Source organism: Oncorhynchus masou, chromosome 29 (assembly GCF_036934945.1).
Source record: "Oncorhynchus masou masou isolate Uvic2021 chromosome 29, UVic_Omas_1.1, whole genome shotgun sequence".
Lineage (NCBI taxonomy): Eukaryota > Metazoa > Chordata > Actinopteri > Salmoniformes > Salmonidae > Oncorhynchus > Oncorhynchus masou.
In genome coordinates, this window is record NC_088240.1 from 80,019,534 (window position 1) to 80,041,336 (window position 21,803).

General features: G+C 45.6%; 1 protein-coding gene across 1 annotated transcript in view; it reads right to left on the reverse strand.

Moving 5' to 3' along the window:
• The window catches only part of LOC135519773 (nuclear pore membrane glycoprotein 210-like), a 67,257-nt gene that overhangs the window by 29,935 nt on the left and 15,519 nt on the right, over positions 1-21,803 (reverse strand). The window contains exons 15-24 of the mRNA XM_064944993.1: positions 20,751-20,963; positions 18,192-18,383; positions 15,652-15,844; positions 15,306-15,376; positions 15,126-15,230; positions 3,919-4,020; positions 3,600-3,728; positions 3,350-3,477; positions 3,099-3,231; positions 2,505-2,567 (exon numbers count right to left, since the gene is read on the reverse strand). Coding sequence (XP_064801065.1) covers positions 2,505-2,567; positions 3,099-3,231; positions 3,350-3,477; positions 3,600-3,728; positions 3,919-4,020; positions 15,126-15,230; positions 15,306-15,376; positions 15,652-15,844; positions 18,192-18,383; positions 20,751-20,963 — 1,329 coding nt within the window. The remainder of the gene's footprint in view (positions 1-2,504; positions 2,568-3,098; positions 3,232-3,349; positions 3,478-3,599; positions 3,729-3,918; positions 4,021-15,125; positions 15,231-15,305; positions 15,377-15,651; positions 15,845-18,191; positions 18,384-20,750; positions 20,964-21,803) is intronic.

The following is a 21,803-nucleotide window of genomic DNA, read 5'->3' on the forward strand; positions in this document are numbered from 1 at the left end:
AGAGCTAACAGAAACCGAGTGTCAGAGCTAACAGAAACCGAGTGTCAGAGCTAACAGAAACCTAGTGTCAGAGCTAACAGAAACCTAGAGTCAGAGTAAACAGAAACCTAGAGTCAGAGCTAACAGAAACCTAGTGTCAGAGCTAACAGAAACCTAGAGTCAGAGTTTACAGAAACCTAGAGTCAGAGTAAACAGAAACCTAGAGTCAGAGTAAACAGAAACCTAGAGTCAGAGAAAACAGGAACCTAGTGTCAGAGCTAACAGAAACCTAGAGTCAGAGTTCACAGAAACCTAGAGTCAGAGTAAACAGAAACCTAGAGTCAGAGAAAACAGAAACCGAGTGTCAGAGCTAACAGAAACCGAGTGTCAGAGCTAACAGAAACCTAGAGTCAGAGCAAACAGAAACCTAGAGTCAGAGCTAACAGAAACCTAGAGTCAGAGAAAACAGAAACCGAGTGTCAGAGCTAACAGAAACCTAGAGTCAGAATAAACAGAAACCTAGAGTCAGAGAAAACAGGAACCTAGTGTCAGAGCTAACAGAAACCTAGAGTCAGAGAAAACAGAAACCTAGTGTCAGAGAAAACAGAAACCTTGAGTCAGAGCTAACAGAAACCGAGTGTCAGAGCTAACAGAAACCGAGTGTCAGAGCTAACAGAAACCGAGTGTCAGAGCTAACAGAAACCTAGTGTCAGAGCTAACAGAAACCGAGTGTCAGAGCTAACAGAAACCGAGTGTCAGAGCTAACAGAAACCGAGTGTCAGAGCAAACAGAAACCGAGTGTCAGAGCTAACAGAAACCGAGTGTCAGAGCTAACAGAAACCTAGTGTCAGAGCTAACAGAAACCGAGTGTCAGAGCTAACAGAAACCTAGAGTCAGAGCTAACAGAAACCTAGAGTCAGAGAAAACAGAAACCTAGTGTCAGAGCTAACAGAAACCTAGAGTCAGAGAAAACAGAAACCTAGTGTCAGAGCTAACAGAAACCGAATGTCAGAGCTAACAGAAACCTAGAGTCAGAGCTAACAGAAACCTAGAGTCAGAGCTAACAGAAACCTAGAGTCAGAGAAAACAGAAACCTAGTGTCAGAGCTAACAGAAACCTAGAGTCAGAGCTAACAGAAACCTAGTGTCAGAGCAAACAGAAACCGAGTGTCAGAGTAAACAGAAACCTAGAGTCAGAGTAAACAGAAACCTAGAGTCAGAGTTCACAGAAACCTAGAGTCAGAATAAACAGAAACCTAGAGTCAGAGAAAACAGGAACCTAGTGTCAGAGCTAACAGAAACCTAGAGTCAGAGTTCACAGAAACCTAGAGTAAGAGTAAACAGAAACCTAGAGTCAGAGAAAACAGGAACCTAGTGTCAGAGCTAACAGAAACCTAGAGTCAGAGAAAACAGAAACCTAGAGTCAGAGAAAACAGAAACCTAGAGACAGAGCTAACAGAAACCGAGTGTCAGAGCTAACAGAAACCGAGTGTCAGAGCTAACAGAAACCTAGTGTCAGAGCTAACAGAAACCTAGAGTCAGAGTAAACAGAAACCTAGAGTCAGAGCTAACAGAAACCTAGAGTCAGAGCTAACAGAAACCTAGAGTCAGAGCTAACAGAAACCGAGTGTCAGAGCAAACAGAAACCTAGAGTCAGAGCTAACAGAAACCTAGAGTCAGAGCTAACAGAAACCTAGAGTCAGAGCTAACAGAAACCTAGTGTCAGAGCTAACAGAAACCTAGAGTCAGAGCTAACAGAAACCTAGAGTCAGAGCTAACAGAAACCGAGTGTCAGAGCTAACAGAAACCGAGTGTCAGAGCTAACAGAAACCGAGTGTCAGAGCTAACAGAAACCGAGTGTCAGAGCTAACAGAAACCGAGTGTCAGTGCTAACAGAAACCGAGTGTCAGAGCTAACAGAAACCGAGTGTCAGAGCTAACAGAAACCGAGTGTCAGAGCTAACAGAAACTGATTGTCAGAGCTAACAGAAACCTAGTGTCAGAGCAAACAGAAACCGAGTGTCAGAGCTAACAGAAACCTAGAGCCAGAGCTAACAGAAACCGAGTGTCAGAGCTAACAGAAACCTAGAGTCAGAGTTAAAGCTGCAATATGTAACTTTTTGGGTGACGATCAAATCTACAAAGAAATGTGTGTTATAGATCTGTCATTCACATTGAAAGCAAGTCTAAAATGGGGTAGATCTGTTCAATGTGCGCTAATTCTATGCTTCCTATTCTTTTGTTTTTGCATATTTAACCTACGGTTTTGTACATCATTTTCAAACAGCTGAAAATAAAACATTTCAGTTATGGAAAATATATTTCACAGGGGTTTAGATGGTACAATGATTCTCCACACGATACTTGCTTGGTTTTGCACATAAACTGATATTAGGCGAACTATTCGAATTTTAGCAACTAGGAAATGTCAGAGTGATTTCTGCAATGTGTCAGCGTGACCAGAAACCCACCAGTGGCTCCTCCTGAACCATCATTTTAGAAAAACTGATCATGTGTATTTGGATACCTGTCCTACGCTGCCCAGTGTCAGTGCCAGACTTCGTGGCTGCAGGGTGAATCTGGGGTAGACCTGCATATGAAAACAATGTACAGTTCATCAGGACTGTATATAGACTGCATACTATAGTTGTATGGTGTGTTGTGACAGTTCATCAGGACTGTATACAGACTGTATACTATAGTTGTATGGTGTGTTGTGACATTACATCAGGACTGTATACTATAGTTGTATGGTATGTTGTGACAATACATCAGGTCTGTATAGACTGTATACTATAGTTGTATGGTGTGTTGTGACAATACATCAGGTCTGTATACAGACTGTATACTATAGTTTTATGGTGTGTTGTAACAGTACATCAGGACTGTATAGACTGTATACTATAGTTGTATGGTGTGTTGTGACAATACATCAGGTCTGTATAGACTGTATACTATATTTTTATGGTGTGTTGTAACAGTACATCAGGACTGTATAGACTGTATACTATAGTTGTATGGTGTGTTGTGACAATACATCAGGACTGTATACAGACTCTTTACTATAGTTTTATGGTGTGTTGTGTGCATTGCTCTGCTGGGGTTATGATTGGTTGTCTACCTGTAGCTGTTTGTGAGAGGAAGTCCGGACACTCCCACTGCTGTCCACTGCAGACAGGTGAAGACTGACCACTCCCACTGTATGACCCGACACACGGTAACCTACGGAGATGCTGTCCAACGGCCCTGCAGGCCTACTCACACACACGTTTATGTACCAGGTTGACTAAATATTTCACACATCTCTATCCAGTGAAATGTTTCTAAGGAATGTGGACATACCAGACAGAATGTAAACACACGGGTACTTACTCCACAGTGAGGATGGGTGAGGAGGGGGTCAGTTTGAGGTGCATCAGAGGAAGGTAACGATGTAGGAACGGTTGCCTGTTAGAGTCTAGAACACGCACACGAACCAGAGCACTGTGGTCCACCTCCACCTGACACACACACACACACACACACACACACACACACACACACACACACACACCAAATGTGATGTCCTATAATCCAGCATGGAGCAACTCTCCTTCATCCAACAGAATGAGAGGACACTCACAATGTCAACAAAGTCTATCCGGAAGTCAGTGATGTCAGAGACGGAGATGGAGGTCACGGCAGGGTCAGCAGAGGTCAAACACAGGTCATAGGCCAGGATGGAGGAGAGGCCGGGCCGCAGGGGAGACACCTAAGAGACATCACAAGCCTGACTTAGCAGCACTCTGTGGACCGTAGTCTTGGCTATGGGCAGTGTATGTGTGTTAATGGTGAGTTTGTGTGTGTGTTAATGGTGTGTGTGTGTGTGTGTTAATGGTGTGTGTGTGTTAATGGTGTGTGTGTGTGTGTGTATTTTAATGGTGAGTTTGTGTGTGTTTCACCTGTACAACATTGCTGTTCTCCAGGTAAGTGATGTTGGCCAGCTCTCTGTCCTGAAGACGAACCAAGAAGTGTCCTGAACCCTGAATCAATGTCAGGTTCTCCTAGAGAGAGATAAAGATATGAGAGAGATAGACAGAGATATGAGAGAGAGATAGACAGATAGAGATATGAGACAGACAGACAGACAGACAGACAGACAGACAGACAGACAGACAGACAGACAGACAGACAGACAGACAGACAGAGATATAAGTGAGAGAGAGACAGAGATATGAGTGAGAGACAGACAGACACCGTGAGAGATATGAGGGAGAGAGATATGAGGGAGAGAGAGAGAGAGAGACAGAGCAGGCTTGAGGTCATGATCAGACGAGCTCCTGCATTTTTCAGCATTTTCTTTAAAAAAGATAGATTTAGAGTTAGATAAACTTGGATTTTTTGTCAGGAACATATACAGGATGCTACCCTCTTCAACATAACCTTCACTTCAAATCAAAACCTACAACCTGATTTTGGATAGAATTACGGAATCACCTGGAAGGTTTACAACTACTACAGCAAATCCTCTGGAAAACAACAGAAACCTGAAAACACCATCCAACCTGGAACTGAGTGAGTAATGTTTAGTCTGAAACTATATTTTATTTCCATAAGCAAAGAAGAAAAATACAGTACATTACTTTATAAGGACTGAATTCTAACATAATTCTGCCAAGCTTGATACAGCTTCAACTAGCACTGACGTGTCAAATGAGAGGTGTCAAAGCCCTTTAGTCCAACAATGGCAGGAGAGTCAAACAGTCTACCCCAACCAAATGGAGAGGCCTTAGAAGCTGCCTCCTGCTTTCAGAGGTAATTCAAATACAGTACCCTGTGCATGTAAAGAATGATAAGGCAAGAAAAGATTACAAAATGAAGCTCCTTATGGAAAATCAAGACACTTTTTGCTGACTATTACAAAAATGGGAACATCAGCAACCTTATCTTCCAAGCAAACCATCCCCTGGCATGGCACAGTGCTATATTAGCACACTACCCCTTTGTTAAGAGACGGCGGGTTAACGAGGGGTGGAAACTCAGAATACTTGACAAGAAGACAAGGAGAAGCTCGCCCTTGTGAAAGATACCCCCAACCTGAGCGGGTCAGACCAGACCTCTTCATTATATAACCCCACAGACGAGCAACCCCCAGCGGAAAGTCAAACTCCCAGCACAGAGTACTACCCTCTCATTAAAATGAAGGATAAATTTACCCAGCTGGAGGTAAGGCAGGTGGATCTGGAACAGCAGGTGATTACACTCCAGTCAGCACAGACCCAGACAACAGTCCAGCACAACAACACTCTCTTAACCAGACCCGGAGAGCTGGAGGTGGAGAGACATATCTGCACACTGGACAGTGGTGAGACAACTTCAACAGGAGCAGGAGCAGGAGAAGAACAGAATACTAGAGGAGAGGATCAGACTGCTGAAGGAGAGGTTGAGGGGGTGGCGTGTGACAGAGAACAACCCACTAGAGAGGTGGCCACCCCCGCAGAGAAGCCAGCAGAACAGCCCACCTCAGCACCCGACACCACAGCAGAACAGTCCACACCAGACCCTGACCATAGCGTCGACATCACAGCAGAACAGACAAATGAAGAACCCCAAGCCCAGCAGCTCTCAACCCCTCTGAGCACCCCCCCTGTCAGCCACCCTGATAGCCCTTCTGACAACCCCCCACACCCACTGAGGACATACACAAGACACAGATTGTTCTCCTTATGGACTCAAATGGGAAATATATACAAGAAAAAACAACTTTTCCCAAACACAGTGTGACTAAACTCTGGTGTCCAAACACCCAGCGCGCCCTAGACCTTCTGTCTGAGGACCAACTAGGGTCACCCAGCCACATAATAATACACACAGGCACAAACGACCTGAGAGCACAGCAGGAAAGGGTGGCCACAGCACTGAAGGGAGTGATTGAAAAAGCTTCTTCTACTTTCCCCAACGCACAAGTGGTTATCTCCACCCTGCTACCACGAAAAGACTTCCACCCTAGCACAATACAGTGGGTAAATGCAAGAATTTCCCATGACTGTGCCTCAAAACCAAATGTTTTCCTGGCCCCCCACTCCACCCTGGACTTGAACAGCCTCTATGACCAGGTCCACCTCTACAAGGCAGCAGTGCCCCTCTTCGCCCGGACTCTAAAGGACATCGCTCTCAAACGTATCCCCAACACTTCACACAGGAGCAACAGATCAATAGACACCCCGCCCAGACCAGCGAGACACTCTCCCAGATCTGCGGGACCCCCCCCCCAGACCTACACATAGAGGACCCACGCCAAGAGGACTTACATCCAGACCACAGCACCCCCAGCCACATCCACACCCCCACCAATCAACACCCCCCCACGTCAACCATGCCCACACCCCATCTAGGCCCCCTCAGATCAGACCTATGCCCCCCTGCCCACCCCATGCACCCCACCCCCGCAAAGAGGGCCTCAACATGGAAGTCACACATACGCCCAGGCAGTGAGCGGGAAAACAGGCCCAAATGATTTAAATGTAAATGTAAATTAATCAAAACAGGAACATTTGACATTTGGCTAGAAATTTAAAAGGAAATTATCTTAACAGAGAAAAATTTCCTAGAATCTCCATACTTTAATGAAGACAGCTTCTCCATCCTGGAGGGGAAATCAATAATTTCCAGGCCCAGGGACATGTACTAGTCTGTGGCGACCTAAATGCCAGAACCGGACAAGAACCTGACACCCTCAGCACACAGGGGGACAAACACATACCTGCAGGTGACAGCATTCTCTCCCCCATATGCCCCCCTAGGAACAACTATGACAAGATAACCAACAAAAACAGGTCACAACTCCTGCAGCTCTGTCGCACGCTGGGTATGTACATAGTCAATGGTAGGCTTCGAGGGGACTCCTATGGTAGGTACACCTACAGATCATCTCCTGGCAGTAGTACTGTAGACTACTTTATCACTGACCTCAACCCAGAGTCTCTCAGGGCGTTCACAGTCATCCCACTGACACCCCTATTAGATCACAAGCAAAATCACAGTTTACTTGAACAGAGCAATACTCAATCATGAGGCATCAAAGCCAAAGGAATTGAGTAACATTAAGAAATGCTATAAATGGAAGGAATGCAGTTTGGAAACCTACCAAAAAACAATTAGGCAACAACAAATTCAATCCCTTTTAGACAATTTCCTGGGTAAAACATCCCACTGTAATAGTGAAGGTGTACACTTGGCAGTAGAAAATCTTAACATTATATTTGACCTCTCAGCTTCCCTATCAAATCTAAAGATCTCAAATAGAAAACTGAAGAAAATGAACAACAATGACATATGGTTTGAAGAAGAATGCAAAAATCTAAGAAAGAAATTCGAGAAACCTGTCCAACCAAAAACATAGAGACCCGGAAAACCTGAGTCTACGCCTTCACTGTGGTGAATCACTAAAACAATACAGAAATACACTACGGAAAAAGAAGGAACAGCATGTTAGAAATCAGCTCAATGTAATTGAAGAATCCATAGACTCTAGCCACTTCTGGAAAACACTAATCAAATAACAACACAAATAATGATCTATCCAAAATGGAGATGTATGGGTAAACCACTTTTCCAATCGTTTTGGCTCTATAACAAAGAATAAAGAGCAAAAACATATACAGGATCAAATACAAATCTTAGAATCAACTATTAAAGATTACCAGAACCCACTGTATTCTCCAATTACCTTGAATGAGCTACAGGACAAAATAAAAACCCTCCAACCCAAAAAGGCAGGTGGTGTTGATGGTATCCTCAATGAAATGATAAAATATACAGACAACAAATTCCAATTGGCTATACTAAAACTCTTTAACATCATCCTTAGCTCTGGCATCTTCCCCAATATTTGGAACCAAGGACTGATCACCCCAAATCCACAAAAATGAAGACAAATTTGACCCCAATAACTACCGTGGGATACGCGTCAACAGCAACCTTGGGAAAATCCTCTGCATTATCATTAACAGCAGACTCGTACATTTCCTCAATGAAAACAATGTACTGAGCAAATGTCAAATTGGCTTTTTACCAAATTACCGTACAACAGACCATGTATTCGCCCTGCACACCCTAATTGACAACCAAACAAACCAAAACAAAGGCAAAGTCTTCTCATGCTTTTTGTTGATTTCAAAAAAGCCTTTGACATAATTTGGCATGAGGGTATGCTATACAAATTGATGGATAGTGGTGTTGGGGGTGAAACATACAACATTAGAAAATCCATGTACACAAACAACAAGTGTGCGGTTAAAATTGGCAAAAAACGAGACGGAGCATGTGATGCCGCGGTGCTGAGCAGACGTTGACAAACCGAGCTCTTCAAAGTTATTATTATTACTATTATTACCTATATAACATAACGTACAACATTGAAACAATATTCTAACATCTGCTGATAAGTTGTCAAGTACTTACCTTCCCAAAGATTGATGGACCGAGGCAAGAAGGACGACCAAAACGTAGTTGATTCCCAAGATAACAATAACACTACAGCTAGCAAGATTAGCATTAGCCCTCATAACTCAGACGACAGTTGCTCTCAACAGCCTCTTGCGAGCCTGCCGACATGCTGGCTACTCTCCTCCGGGAAATTCAGGATGGTAACAAAGTTCTTTCTATGAAAATTGATAAGAAATCGGCTGAACTCCATTCTTCCATTGACGACCTAATGCAGAGTTGTGCATTAGCACAGTTGAAGATACCATCGCTAGACATGACCAGGTCTTGATACAACTGCAAAAGGACAATGCCTACCTGAAAAACAAGGTAGATCAGATGGAGAACCAGAGTAGACGTAGTAATATCCGTGTGGTGAGATTGAAAGAGGACAGCGAGGGCCGTGACCCGGTCCGTTTCTTCACTCAATGGATCCCGGAGGTCCTAGGCATAATCAACTTCACCAAGCCGCTGGAAATCGAACGCACCCACAGAACATCAGCGCCGAAACCCCGGTCAAATGAGCCCCCACGGGCCGTGCTGATCAGGTTCCTCCGTTTCCAAGACAGAGAGAAGATACTGCAACTCGCAAGAGCCAAAGGGGACATCACCATCGATGGCAAGAGGGTCAGCCTTTTCCCAGATATGAGCGCGGATCTCGCCAGACATCGCCAGCAGTTCAGACCTGCCATCAAAGCACTGAAGGAGAAGAACATCACCGGCCACCTCATCCACCCTGCGCGGATGAAAGTTCAGTACAAAGGCCGAAGCCATCTCTTCAACACACCGGGAGAAGTGCACACTTTTCTCAAAGAACTGAGCAACGTCTGAGCCAGGACGGTCTCTCTGGGGGATAAAATGCAGTTTGTTTGTTTTCTCTTATCCGGACTGAACTGCTGGTATCTCCCGGTCACTATAATTGATTTGTACATTTTCAACTAACCGTATCTTTCCGGGGTGAGTTCTATTACATTTACAGGAGTACATTTTGGTTTAGTCCATATCCACTAGGCGAAGCAATAAGTGGGCTTAGCCCCACTGCTTTTCCCCTCATTTATGTTCATCTTTCGAAAAGAGACTCAAGCAGCCCTTACCGTGGGCAGTAAATATTCAGCCATAAATATCTATTCACAACGTTTGTTTTCAACTTAGAGAGCTCGCAGGTTTTAGTTTACGCCAAGGTTTAGCCAGTAAGAGCAAGATGGAAAGCGAGCAGCAACGTATCTCTACAAGTGTATTCATGTTTGATTGTTGGGATTGTTGTTCTAGTCTGACAATCGGGGTGGGTGGGATTTAAAAAATGTTCTATGTTTATTGTTTCCTTCCTAAAGAGACACATAGGTCACTTCTGTGTTCAAAACAAAGTTGAAACAATTCCTAACTCTCTCTATATAATAGATTTCCATTCAGTTACATATTTGAAATCCAACCTATGTTTAATCCACTAAAATATGTCACATTCAACGTAAAAGGTCTTAACAGCCCGATTAAAAGGAAAAGAGTCTATACATTCCTTAAGAAATTAAAGGCTGACATTGTGTTTTTACAAGAAACACATCTTACAGCCAGTGAACACAAGAAATTGTTGGAATGGGTAGGAAAAGTTTTTGCATCCTCTTTTAACTCCAAAGCAAGAGGAACTGCAATTTTGATAAGTAGACACATCCCCTTCTGCGTCAACAACACCATCTCTGATCCCTCTGGCAGGTTTGTTTTTGGTGCAGGGGCATATGTTTTCAGAGTCTTGGACCCTATTGAATATTTATGCTCCTAACTTCGATGACCATATGTTTATTCAGAATGTCTTCCTTCAGGTCGCTTAAGCACCACCAGGATGGCTACTGGTTGGAGGAGATTTTAATTTTTGTTTAGATACAGTTCTTTATAGGTCCTCTGATAAACCCTCACTTCTTACCAAAGCTGACAAGTTCACTATGTCATTCATGAAAGATCTCAATTTACTAGACATCTGGAGACAGTTGCACCCACAGGATAGGGACTGCTCTTTTTATTCACACCCACACAAGACACACACACGCATAGATAACTTTTTACTATCAACAACTGTTTCATAGAGTGTTAGATGTCGAGTATCTCCCCAGATTGCTTAGTGACAATCTCTTATCAATCTCCATTCATACCAAGGTAAATGGAGCATATAGATGAAGACTAAATTCTACACTCCTAAAGCAACCTAAATGTTGTGCATTCATCAAAGAGCAGATCAATATTTTTACTTTGACAAACAAACCCTCTGCTCCTGACAGCTTCATTCTTTGGGACACATTGAAGGCCTATCTGAGGGGACAGATCATTTCCTATACTAAAGGGCTGAAGAGAAAACACGGTGCGGAACTGAGTGCCCGTGAATCTGAAAACTCAGAGCTGGAGAAAACCTACCAAAGAGGCCCGACTAAAGATCTATACAGGCTTTTGGTAAATAAAAACTGAAATATAATATTCTGAACACATATCAAGCTGATATCAAGTCTTCCTGTCATGGAAGACAACGAGCATCTGAGTGAACACTTCTCAGTTCCTGAATTGTTGGAGGCCATTAAATCCTTACCTTCTAATAAATCTCCTGGGGAGGATGGCTTCCCTCCAGAGTTCTATAAATAATTTAGGGAGCTGTTGATCCCCTACCTTATGGAGGTACTTAACAAAGCCAGGGAAGACAACTGTTTTCTAGTCTTTTTCTCAAGCAGTGATTACTGTAATCCACAAGAAAGGGAAAAACCCGCTAAAGTGCGCCTCCTATAGACCAATCTCTCTCCTTAACACAGATTGTAAACTGGTCACCAAGATGCTATCTAAGAGACTGGAGGCATGTCTTCCCCTGTTGGTCAACCCAGATCAGACTGGCTTCATAATTAATAGATTGTCCTTTGATATAATTCACCTTGCTAACAAAAACAAAATACCCAGTGTCGCAGTCTCCCTCGACGCTGAAAAGGCCTTTGATAGGGTTGAATGACCATACCTCTCGCATCTTGGAAAAGTTCGGTTTAGGTACCGTGTTTGTAAATTTGATAAAATCACTCTACAAATCTCATAAAGCTAGGATTGCTACCAATGGGATTACTTCCTCCACTTTCCCTCTTTATAGGGGGAACAGACAAGGTTGCCCAATTAGCCCCCACCTCTGCCCTCGCCATCGAACCGTTGGCTGAGGCTAGTAGAACGTGCCCTGACATACATGGCTTTGAGGTGGGCCCCCATACCCATAAATGATCACTCTTTGCGGACGACCTTACCTTATTTCTAACAAACCCAGAACACTCCCTCTCTCACTTGCAGATCCTACTACAGTGTTATAGTTCTTTCTCTGGATATAAGGTCAATTTTGATGAAAGCGAAATATTGCAGTTGTCTGTCTTTGACCATCATATCAACAAGCACAAGTTTCCTTTTAGATGGTCGCCTATGGGCTTCACATATTTGGGCATAATGGTGGATGGTAATGTGAACAACCTCTATGAACTCAATCTGGCCAATTTGTTGCAAAAGGTGGAGGGTGACCTTTGTAAATGGATAGACCTACCTCTCACTCTACTGGGTAGAATCAATGTAATTAAAATGAATGTCCTGCCCAGATGTCTATATCTGTTTCAATCTCTCCCCATCACTGTGCCCGCAGCATTCTTTTCCTCTCTCGACAAGCTGACCAGACGGTATATCTGGCACGGCAAAACCCCTAGGGTTGGCCTGGATAAACTGACCTTTGATTACAGGGGGCTTAAACCTCCCCAATTTTAGAATGTACTACTGGGCTGCACAGTCTAGGTTTCTGGCTCAGAGGATTGACAATGGTCCCTCTCCCTCATGGTTGAACATTGAAAAGCTTGAGGTAAATGATGACACTGGGGCAGAATTGTTTTACAAATGGGACAGAAAATGTATAAAAACCATCCCAGACAACCCTTTAATCATACATTCTGTCCTGGCATGGTGCAAACTGCAGAGTTGTTCAGACGAGGGGGATTTCTGTCCCCTAAAACCCCTTTATGGAACAATAGATTGATTCCTATGTTTTTCCAGAATAGTAACTTTAGACCATGGTCTGAAAAGGGTACCACTCTTCTGGTACATTGTTATGAGGAGGGAGTTCTTATGTCTTTTGATCAGCTGAAACAGAAATACCACTTGCCTAACAGGGACTTCTTTAGCTACCTACAACTACAAAACTTTATTTGGGTGACTCAAGGTACAATGGAACCTACCTAAGATGTCACCTATTGATCAACTCTGCCACGCAGACCAACCACTGTTCAAGACCATCTCCCGTGTTTACGATACTCTTATGTCAGGACTAACACTGCCTGAGCTAGATAAACCCCGACTAAGATGGGAAAAAGATCTGGATCTTGATCTTGATGAGGGTCTATGGAGTGACCTATGCAGGGATGGTGTTACATCCACATTGAACTCCAGATACAGACTGATCCAGTTTAATTTCCTCCATCAGCTCTATATCACCCCATCTAGACTGCACAAGTTCAACTCTGATATCTCCTCCCTATGTTTTAGATGTGGCTCAGATGAAGGAACATTCCTCCATTCCATTTGGCAGTGTTCAAAACTACACGGTTTCTGACAGGGGGTATGCGATACCATATCCTCAATTCACAGGGTTGCATTCCCTTTAGACCCGGAGGTCTGTCTACTGGGCAACTTTACGAACACCAATCTTAGGCAAAGCCATACTATAAAGCTAACAGAAATATCGCTAGCGATTGCCAAGAAATGTATTGCCTTGAAATGGAAATTGGATTCCTCCCTGCCAGTTGCAATGTGGCTATCGGAAGTTAATAGTTGTATCCCTTTGGAGAAAATCACTTACTGCTTGAGGAATAAGTTAAAGACATTTTACAGAATTTGGCAACCTTTTATTGACTATATGGAGAATCTCCCCCCACATCACATTGATTGAATCTCTATATAATCATCACATAATGTTTCACACGTCATGTATAATATGTAGCCTACGGCAGGTGACCATATGATCCAATGTCAAAAAATTTTTATTGTATGTTTGTATATATAATTATATATATATATATTTATTTTTTTACGCTCGTCTGTTACTGTCCTATTGTTGTCTAATATCCTTTCACTTTTGTTTTGAATGTTCTTAATTGGAAAATGCAAAAATAAAAATAAAAATTTAAAAGTAAAAATTTGAAAAGAACACATTTCTTCACACAGGGCCGTGGGTGAGACGGGGATGCAGCTTAAGCCCCAACCTCTTTAACATATATATCAACGAATTGGCACGGGCACTAGAAAAGTCTGCAGCACCCGGCCTCACCCTACTAGAATCTGAAGTCAAATGTCTATTGTTTGCTGATGATCTGGTGCTTCTGTCACCAACCAAGGAGGGCCTACAGCAGCACCTAGATCTTCTGCACAGATTCTGCCAGACCTGGGCCCTGACAGTAAATCTCAGTAAGACCAAAATAATGGTGTTCCAAAAAAGGTCCAGTCGCCAGGACCACAAATACAAATTCCATCTAGACACCATTGCCCTAAAGCACACAAAAAACTATACATATCTTGGCCTAAACATCAGCGCCACAGGTAACTTCCACAAAGCTGTGAACGATCTGAGAGACAAGGCAAGAAGGGCATTCTATGCCATCAAAAGGAACATAAAATTCAACATACCAATTACGATCTGGCTAAAAATACTTGAATCAGTCACAGAGCCCATTGCCCTTTATGGTTGTGAGGTCTGGGGTCTGCTCACCAACCAAGAATTCACAAAATGGGACAAACACCAAATTGAGACTCTGCATGCAGAATTAGGCAAAATATATATTGTGTACAACATAGAACACCAAATAATGCATGCAGAGCAGAATTAGGCCGATACCCACTAATTATCAAAATCCAGAAAAGAGCCGTTAAATTCTATAACCACCTAAAAGGAAGCGATTCCCAAACCTTCCATAACAAAGCCATCACCAACAGAGAGATGAACCTGGAGAATAGTCCCCTAAGCAAGCTGGTCCTGGGGCTCTGTTCACAAACACAAACCACAGAGCCCCAGGACAGCAACACAATTAGAAGCAAATCCCAAGGTGGAAACTGAGCTGCACTTCCTAACCTCCTGCCCAATGTATGACCATATTAGAGACACATATTTCCCTCAGATTACACAGATCCACAAAGAATTCGAAAACAAATCCAATTTTGATAAACTCCTATATCTACTGGGTGAAATTCCACAGTGTGCCATCACAGCAGCAAGATTTGTGACCTGTTGCCACGAGAAAAGGGCAACCAGTGAAGAACAAACACCATTGTAAATAGAACCCATATTTATGCTTATTTATTTTCCCTTGTGTACTTTAACCATTTGTACATTGTTAAAACACACACATATATATATATATATATATATACACATATACACAGTGTTTTATATATAATATGACATTTGTAATGTCTTTATTGTTTTGAAACTTCTGTATGTGTAATTTTTACTGTTCATTTTTATTGTTTATTTCACTTTTGTATATTATCTACCTCACTTGCTTTGGCAATGTTAACACATATTTCCCAATAAAGGCCCTTGAATTGAATTGAGAGAGAGGGGAAAGTCATGCATTAAATCTGATAGGTTATTCACAGTGGCATTGGCAATGTGTCAGAGTAGTTATAAAGGCTTTATAACACTCACAGTGACGTCAGGGTGGTTATAGAGGGTTATAGCACGTTTGTCCCACAGCATGTCCTCCACCAGTCTCAGATGCACAGACGTAGTCAGCGGTGTTGCCCATGAGTCCTACAATACAACACACACAGAGTTATAATATGCACGCACACACGCACGCGCACACACACACACACACACAATTACCTGTGCAGGTGTGAGGGCCACAGTGATGGTGACTGTCCCTGTTAGATCGTGGGCGCGGAGCACCTGACGACCTGCAACACAGAGACAACCAATCAAAACTCTGCATGTACACACACCGCCTATCAACATCCACTTCTGAAAATGTTAGGGGCCTGACAACACGGCCTCTCTGATTCTATTGAAATCCCCTCAACACAATCCCCGATAACTGGTACTTGTGTGGTAACGAGCATCCCTTTAACAAACCATTTCATCAACGACCATAAAACATACTAAACACCACACACACACCATCTCTATTGTGCCTGGATCTCCCCTAGGCTGAACGAGTAATGAAAACCCTGACCGTGCAGTTTGCTGTGGCCGCTGGGTGTGTGTGTGTCTGCCAGGCCCATGTGTGTGTGTGAGGGCAGGGACAGCAGGGAGTAGTTGGAGGTCAGCCAGTTCACTGAGCACGAGCTGAAGTTGTCAAACTGCACCCCCCGGTGGTCAAACACTGCTAACTGCAGCACAGCATCCCTGCTACTGGACACAGACAACTGGAGAGAGAGAGAGAGAGAGAGAGAGAGAGAGAGGGAGGGAGGGAGAGAGAGAGAGAGAGAGAGAGAGAGGGAGGGAGGGAGGGAGGGAGGGAGTGAGGGAGGGGATGACGTTACGGGGACGAAGTTTCCAATAATATGACTGGCCCAAACAAATTCCATTTACGTCCTAAAAGTAAACATAGACACAATGCAAACATGAACAGAGTGATGGGTAAAGTGTTGTTAGATAAGGAGAGATGCAGACAGAGAGTGGGAGAGATGCAGACAGAGTGGGAGAGAGGCAGGCGGAGGGTGGGAGAGAGGCAGGCGGAGGGTGGGGGAGAGGCAGGCGGAGGGTGGGGGAGAGAGGCAGACGGAGAAGGGGGAGAGAGGCAGACGGAGGCTGGGAGAGAGGCAGACAGGGAGTGGGAGAGAGGCAGGCGGAGGGTGGGAGAGAGGCAGGCGGAGGGTGGGAGAGAGGCAGACGGAGAGTGGGAGAGAGGCAGACAGAGAGTGGGAGAGAGGCAGACAGAGAGTGGGAGAGAGGCAGACAGAGAGTGGGAGAGAGGCAGACAGAGAGTGGGAGAGAGGCAGACAGAGAGTGGGAGAGAGGCAGACAGAGAGTGGGAGAGAGGCAGACAGAGAGTGGGAGAGAGGCAGACAGAGAGTGGGAGAGAGGCAGACAGAGAGTGGGAGAGAGGCAGACGGAAATTGGGAGAGAGGCAGACGGAGAGTGGGGGAGAGGCAGACAGAGAGTGGGAGAGAGGCAGACGGAGATTGGGAGAGAGGCAGACGGAGAGTGGGGGAGAGGCAGACAGAGAGTGGGAGAGAGGCAGACGGAGATTGGGAGAGAGGCAGGCGGAGGGTGGGAGAGAGGCAGACAGAGAGTGGGAGAGGGGCAGACACACCATATGCTAGAAGAGCGTTTTGGTCTGAGCTACTTGGTGAAACATCTGTTTGGGTCATTAAGATAAGCAAAGAGAGGACTGAGTGCTGTGTGTGTGTTTGTGCTGTGTGTGTTTGTGCTGTGTGTGTGTGTGTGTGTGTGTGTGTGTGTGTGTGTGTGTGTGTGTGTGCGCTGTGTGTGTGTGTGTGTGTGTGTGTGTGTGTGTGTGTGTGTGTGTGTGTGTGTGTGTGTGTGTGTGTGTGTGTGTGTGTGTGTGTGTGTGTGTGTGTGCTGTGTGTGCTGTGTGCTCTGTGTGTGCTGTGTGTATGTGCTGACTGATTGGTCGTTCCCATCCCACCCGGGAAGTAGAGACATTGCAGTAGAAGTGTGTATATTAGTTTGCTCAGTGGAGAGAGGGCACTGTACACTGAGAACACTACTGCAATATGGCTACTACCTGAGTGGCGGCCAGTCTCTTTTAGGTTTCAACAAAAATGAGCTTTGCCTCTACAAGCAGCCTCTTAAACCACAAGGATAAACAGAAAGGATATCGTACTCATGTTCTATTTCAAATAAAATCAGTCATTCATTCTCATCTGCAATTTTCACAGGCAATTTGTGTGAAAGAGGCCCTGATTGCAGTCAACAGGTTTTCCATGTTTGTGTGTGTGTGTGTGTGTGTGTGTGTGTGTGTGTGTGTGTGTGTGTGTGTGTGTGTGCTCCAATGTACTTTTCCTTGATGAAAAATCCCCCTTTCACACAAATGTTGTTGTGAAGACAGATACAGGAGTTGCTATGGAGACCACCATCACTTTTCTCAGGCACAAGTAAAAAGAGTGAGAAGGAGGGAGGAGAGAGGAAGGGAGGGAGGAGAGAGGAAGGGAGGAAGGGAGTGAGGCATGTGTCTGTGTGTGATAGAGGGAAACAGAGATAAACTAGGAGAGGTTAATGAGGGCAGAGAGAGAAAAAAAACAAAAGGAAATATGAAAAAGTGAGAGACCGAGAGAGGCCGAGAGACCGAGAGAGGCCGAGAGACAGAGAGACAGAGAGAGGCCGAGAGACAGAGAGAGGCCGAGAGACAGAGAGAGGCCGAGAGACAGAGAGAGGCCGAGAGACCGAGAGAGGCCGAGAGACAGAGAGACAGAGAGAGGCCGAGAGACAGAGAGAGGCCGAGAGACAGAGAGAGGCCGAGAGACAGAGAGAGGCCGAGAGACAGAGAGACAGAGAGAGGCCGAGAGAGGCCGAGAGACCGAGAGAGGCCGAGAGACAGAGAGACAGAGAGAGACCGAGAGACAGAGAGAGGCCGAGAGACAGAGAGAGGCCGAGAGACAGAGAGAGGCCGAGAGACAGAGAGACAGAGAGAGGCCGAGAGACAGAGAGAGGCCGAGAGACAGAGAGAGAGAAACAGAGAGAGACCGAGAGAGACAGAGGTGGGGAAAGGGGAGGTAAAGAGGCAATGAGCGATAGAGAAACACTCACCAGACTGTCAGGATAGTGGGGCTCAGGGCACGGGTGGGACAGGGAGGATGGAGGGAGGAAAGGAGGAAAGGAGGGTAGGAGGGAGAGAGAGAGAGAACCCGGGGCGCTGCAGTCTACTCTCACTCTGCTCCGCTCTACTGAGGGATCCTGGTTCAGAGGACCTGGGGAGTTCCCACTGCTGAACACCAGCCACTACACACACAAAGACACACACAGTTGATTCAGAGAGGCAAATACTTACATTTAAATGGAATATTGTCTTCTATTTTTATCTGAGAAATTGGTGTCAGCTTCAAAAATAATGTTTTACTGTCAGTCAATAAACTCTATAAAGTCCATGTATTGTCAATTAGCTAAAGACATCACACTAAAACAGACCCTGTCCCTCCCTCCCTTCATCTGAAACACACACCCCTGTCCCTCCCTCCCTCCCTCAATCCCTCCCTCCCTCCCTTCATCTGAAAACACACACACCTGTCCCTCCCTCCCTTCCTCCATCTGAAAACACACACACCTGTCCCTCCCTCCCTTCCTCCATCTGAACACACATACACCTGTCCCTTCCTCCCTCCCTTCCTTCCTCCATCTGAACACACACACCTGTCCCTCCCTCCCTTCCTCCATCTGAAAACACACACCTGTCCCTCCCTTCCTCCATCTGAAAACACACACACCTGTCCCTCCCTCCCTCCCTTCCTCCATCTGAAAACACACACACCTGTCCCTCCCTCCCTCCCTTCCTCCATCTGAAAACACACACACCTGTCCCTCCCTCCCTTCCTTCCTCCATCTGAAAACACACACCTGTCCCTCCCTCCCTCCCTCCATCTGAACACACACACACCTGTCCCTCCATCCTTACCTTCCTTCCTCCATCTAAAAACACACACCTGTCCCTCCCTCCATCTGAAAACACACACCTGTCCCTCCCTCCATCTGAAAACACACACACCTGTCCCTCCCTCCCTCCCTCCATCTGAAAACACACACCCCTGTCCCTCCCTCCCTCCCTCCCTTCCTCCATCTGAAAACAGACACCCCGTCCCTCCCTCCCTCCCTCCCTCCATCTGAAAACACACACACCTGTCCCTCCCTCTCTCCCTTCCTCCCTCCATCTGAAAACACACACACCTGTCCCTCCCTCTCTCCCTTCCTTCCTCCATCTGAAAACACACACCTGTCCCTCCCTCCCTCCCTCCATCTGAACACACACACACCTGTCCCTCCATCCTTCCCTTCCTTCCTCCATCTAAAAACACACACCTGTCCCTCCCTCCATCTGAAAACACACACCTGTCCCTCCCTCCATCTGAAAACACACACACCTGTCCCTCCCTCCCTCCCTCCATCTGAAAACACACACCCCTGTCCCTCCCTCCCTCCCTTCCTCCATCTGAAAACAGACACCCCGTCCCTCCCTCCCTCCCTCCCTCCCTCCCTCCCTCCATCTGAAAACACACACACCTGTCCCTCCCTCTCTCCCTTCCTCCCTCCATCTGAAAACACACACACCTGTCCCTCCCTCTCTCCCTTCCTTCCTCCATCTGAAAACACACACCCCTGTCCCTCCCTCCCTCCATCTGAAAACACACACACCTGTCCCTCCCTCTCTCCCTTCCTTCCTCCATCTGAAAACACACACCCCTGTCCCTCCCTCCCTCCCTCCCTCCATCTGAAAACACACACACCTGTCCCTCCCTCCCTCCCTCCCTTCCTTCCTCCATCTGAAAACACACACAACTGTCCCTTCCTCCCTTCCTCCATCTGAAAACGCACACCCCTGTCCCTCCCTCCCTCCCTCCCTCCCTCCCTCCCTCCCTTCCTTCCTCCATCTGAAAACACACACACCTGTCCCTCCCTCCCTTCCTTCCTCCATCTGAAAACAAACACACCTGTCCCTCCCTCACTCCATCTGAAAACACACAACTGTTCCTCCCTTCCTTCCTCCATCTGAAAACACATACCTGTCCCTCCCTCCCTCCCTTCCTTCCTCCATCTGAAAACACACAACTGTCCCTCCCTCCCTTCCTCCATCCATCTGAAAACACACAACTGTCCCTCCCTCCCTTCCTCCATCCATCTGAAAACACACACACCTGTCCCTCCCTCCATCTGAAAACACGCACTTCTGTCTCCCCCTCTGAAACACACACCCTGTCCCTCCCTCCCTTCCTCCATCTGAAACACACACACACCTGTCCCTCCCTCCCTTCCTCCATCTGAAAACACACACACCTGTCCCTCCCTCCCTTCCTCCATCTGAAACACACACACACCTGTCCCTCCCTCCCTTCCTCCATCTGAAACACACACACACACCTGTCCCTCCCTTCCTCCATCTGAAAACACACAGTCCTGTCCCTCCCTTCCTCCATCTGAAAACACACACTCCTGTCCCTCCCTTCCTCCATCTGAAAACACACACACCTGTCCCTCCCTTCCTCCATCTGAAAACACACACACCTGTCCCTCCCTTCCTCCATCTGAAAACACACACTCCTGTCCCTCCCTCCCTCCCTTCCTTCCTCCATCTGAAACACACACCCCTGTCCCCCCCACCTGTTCCCCCAGGGCGTGGCAGGTGACCCTGTAGGTGTGCTGCTGGGCTCTCCTGGGCTCTGAAAGGCTGAGAGCCTCCACGCCCAGCCCCTCTCCCTCAGCCTGGGCATCGCCATGGAAACGTGCTGGGACCAAGGGCCAGGGCTGTGGCCCCCCCTCGAAGACAACGAGGCAAGACGCACCCAAAGACAAGACCACCTCTGAAACCAGGGCCTGGAGAGAGAGGGGGAAGAGAGGGATGAGAAGAGGGACAAGGAGTAACATTTATAGAGATGACAGACAGAGAGAAACCTGGTATACTGTATGAATAGAAATGTACAGTGCTTTCACTATTCACACCGTTTGAATTTTTCCACATTATTTTGTGTTACGAAGTGGGATTACAATTATTGAATTGTCAACGAGCTATACAAAATATTCTGTAATGTCAAGGTGGAAGAAAAAATTATAATATTTGTAAAACAAAAAATATGAAAAATAAAAAACTACTTACATACTGGGTAAGTGGATAAGTATTCAACTTCCTGAATCAATACATGTTAGAATGACCTTTGGCAGCTGTGAGTCTTTCTGGGTAAGTCTCTAAGAACTTTGCACATCTGGATTGTACAAAATTATTATTTAAAAAATTCTTCAAGCTCTGCCAAGTTGGTTGTTGATCATTGCTAAAGAGCCATTTTTAAGTCAAAACTGTAACTAGGCCACTCAGGAACATTCAAGCAACTCAAGTGGCCTTGTTTAAGGTAATTTTCTTGCTGACTGTCTCCCAGTGTCTGTTGGAAAGCTGACAGAACCAGGTGTTCCTCTACAATTTTACCTGTGCTTAGCTCTATTCCATTCCTTTGTATCATAAAAAACTCCATAGTCCTTGCCGATGACAAGCATACCCATAACATGATGCAGCCACCACCATGCAAGGAAGGCCATATGAAGAGTGGGGATGTGTTGTGTTGGATTTGCCCAAAACATAACGCATTGTATTCAGGACATAAAGTTAATTACTTTACCACATTTCTTTGCAGTTTTACTTTACTGCCTTATTGCAAACAGGAT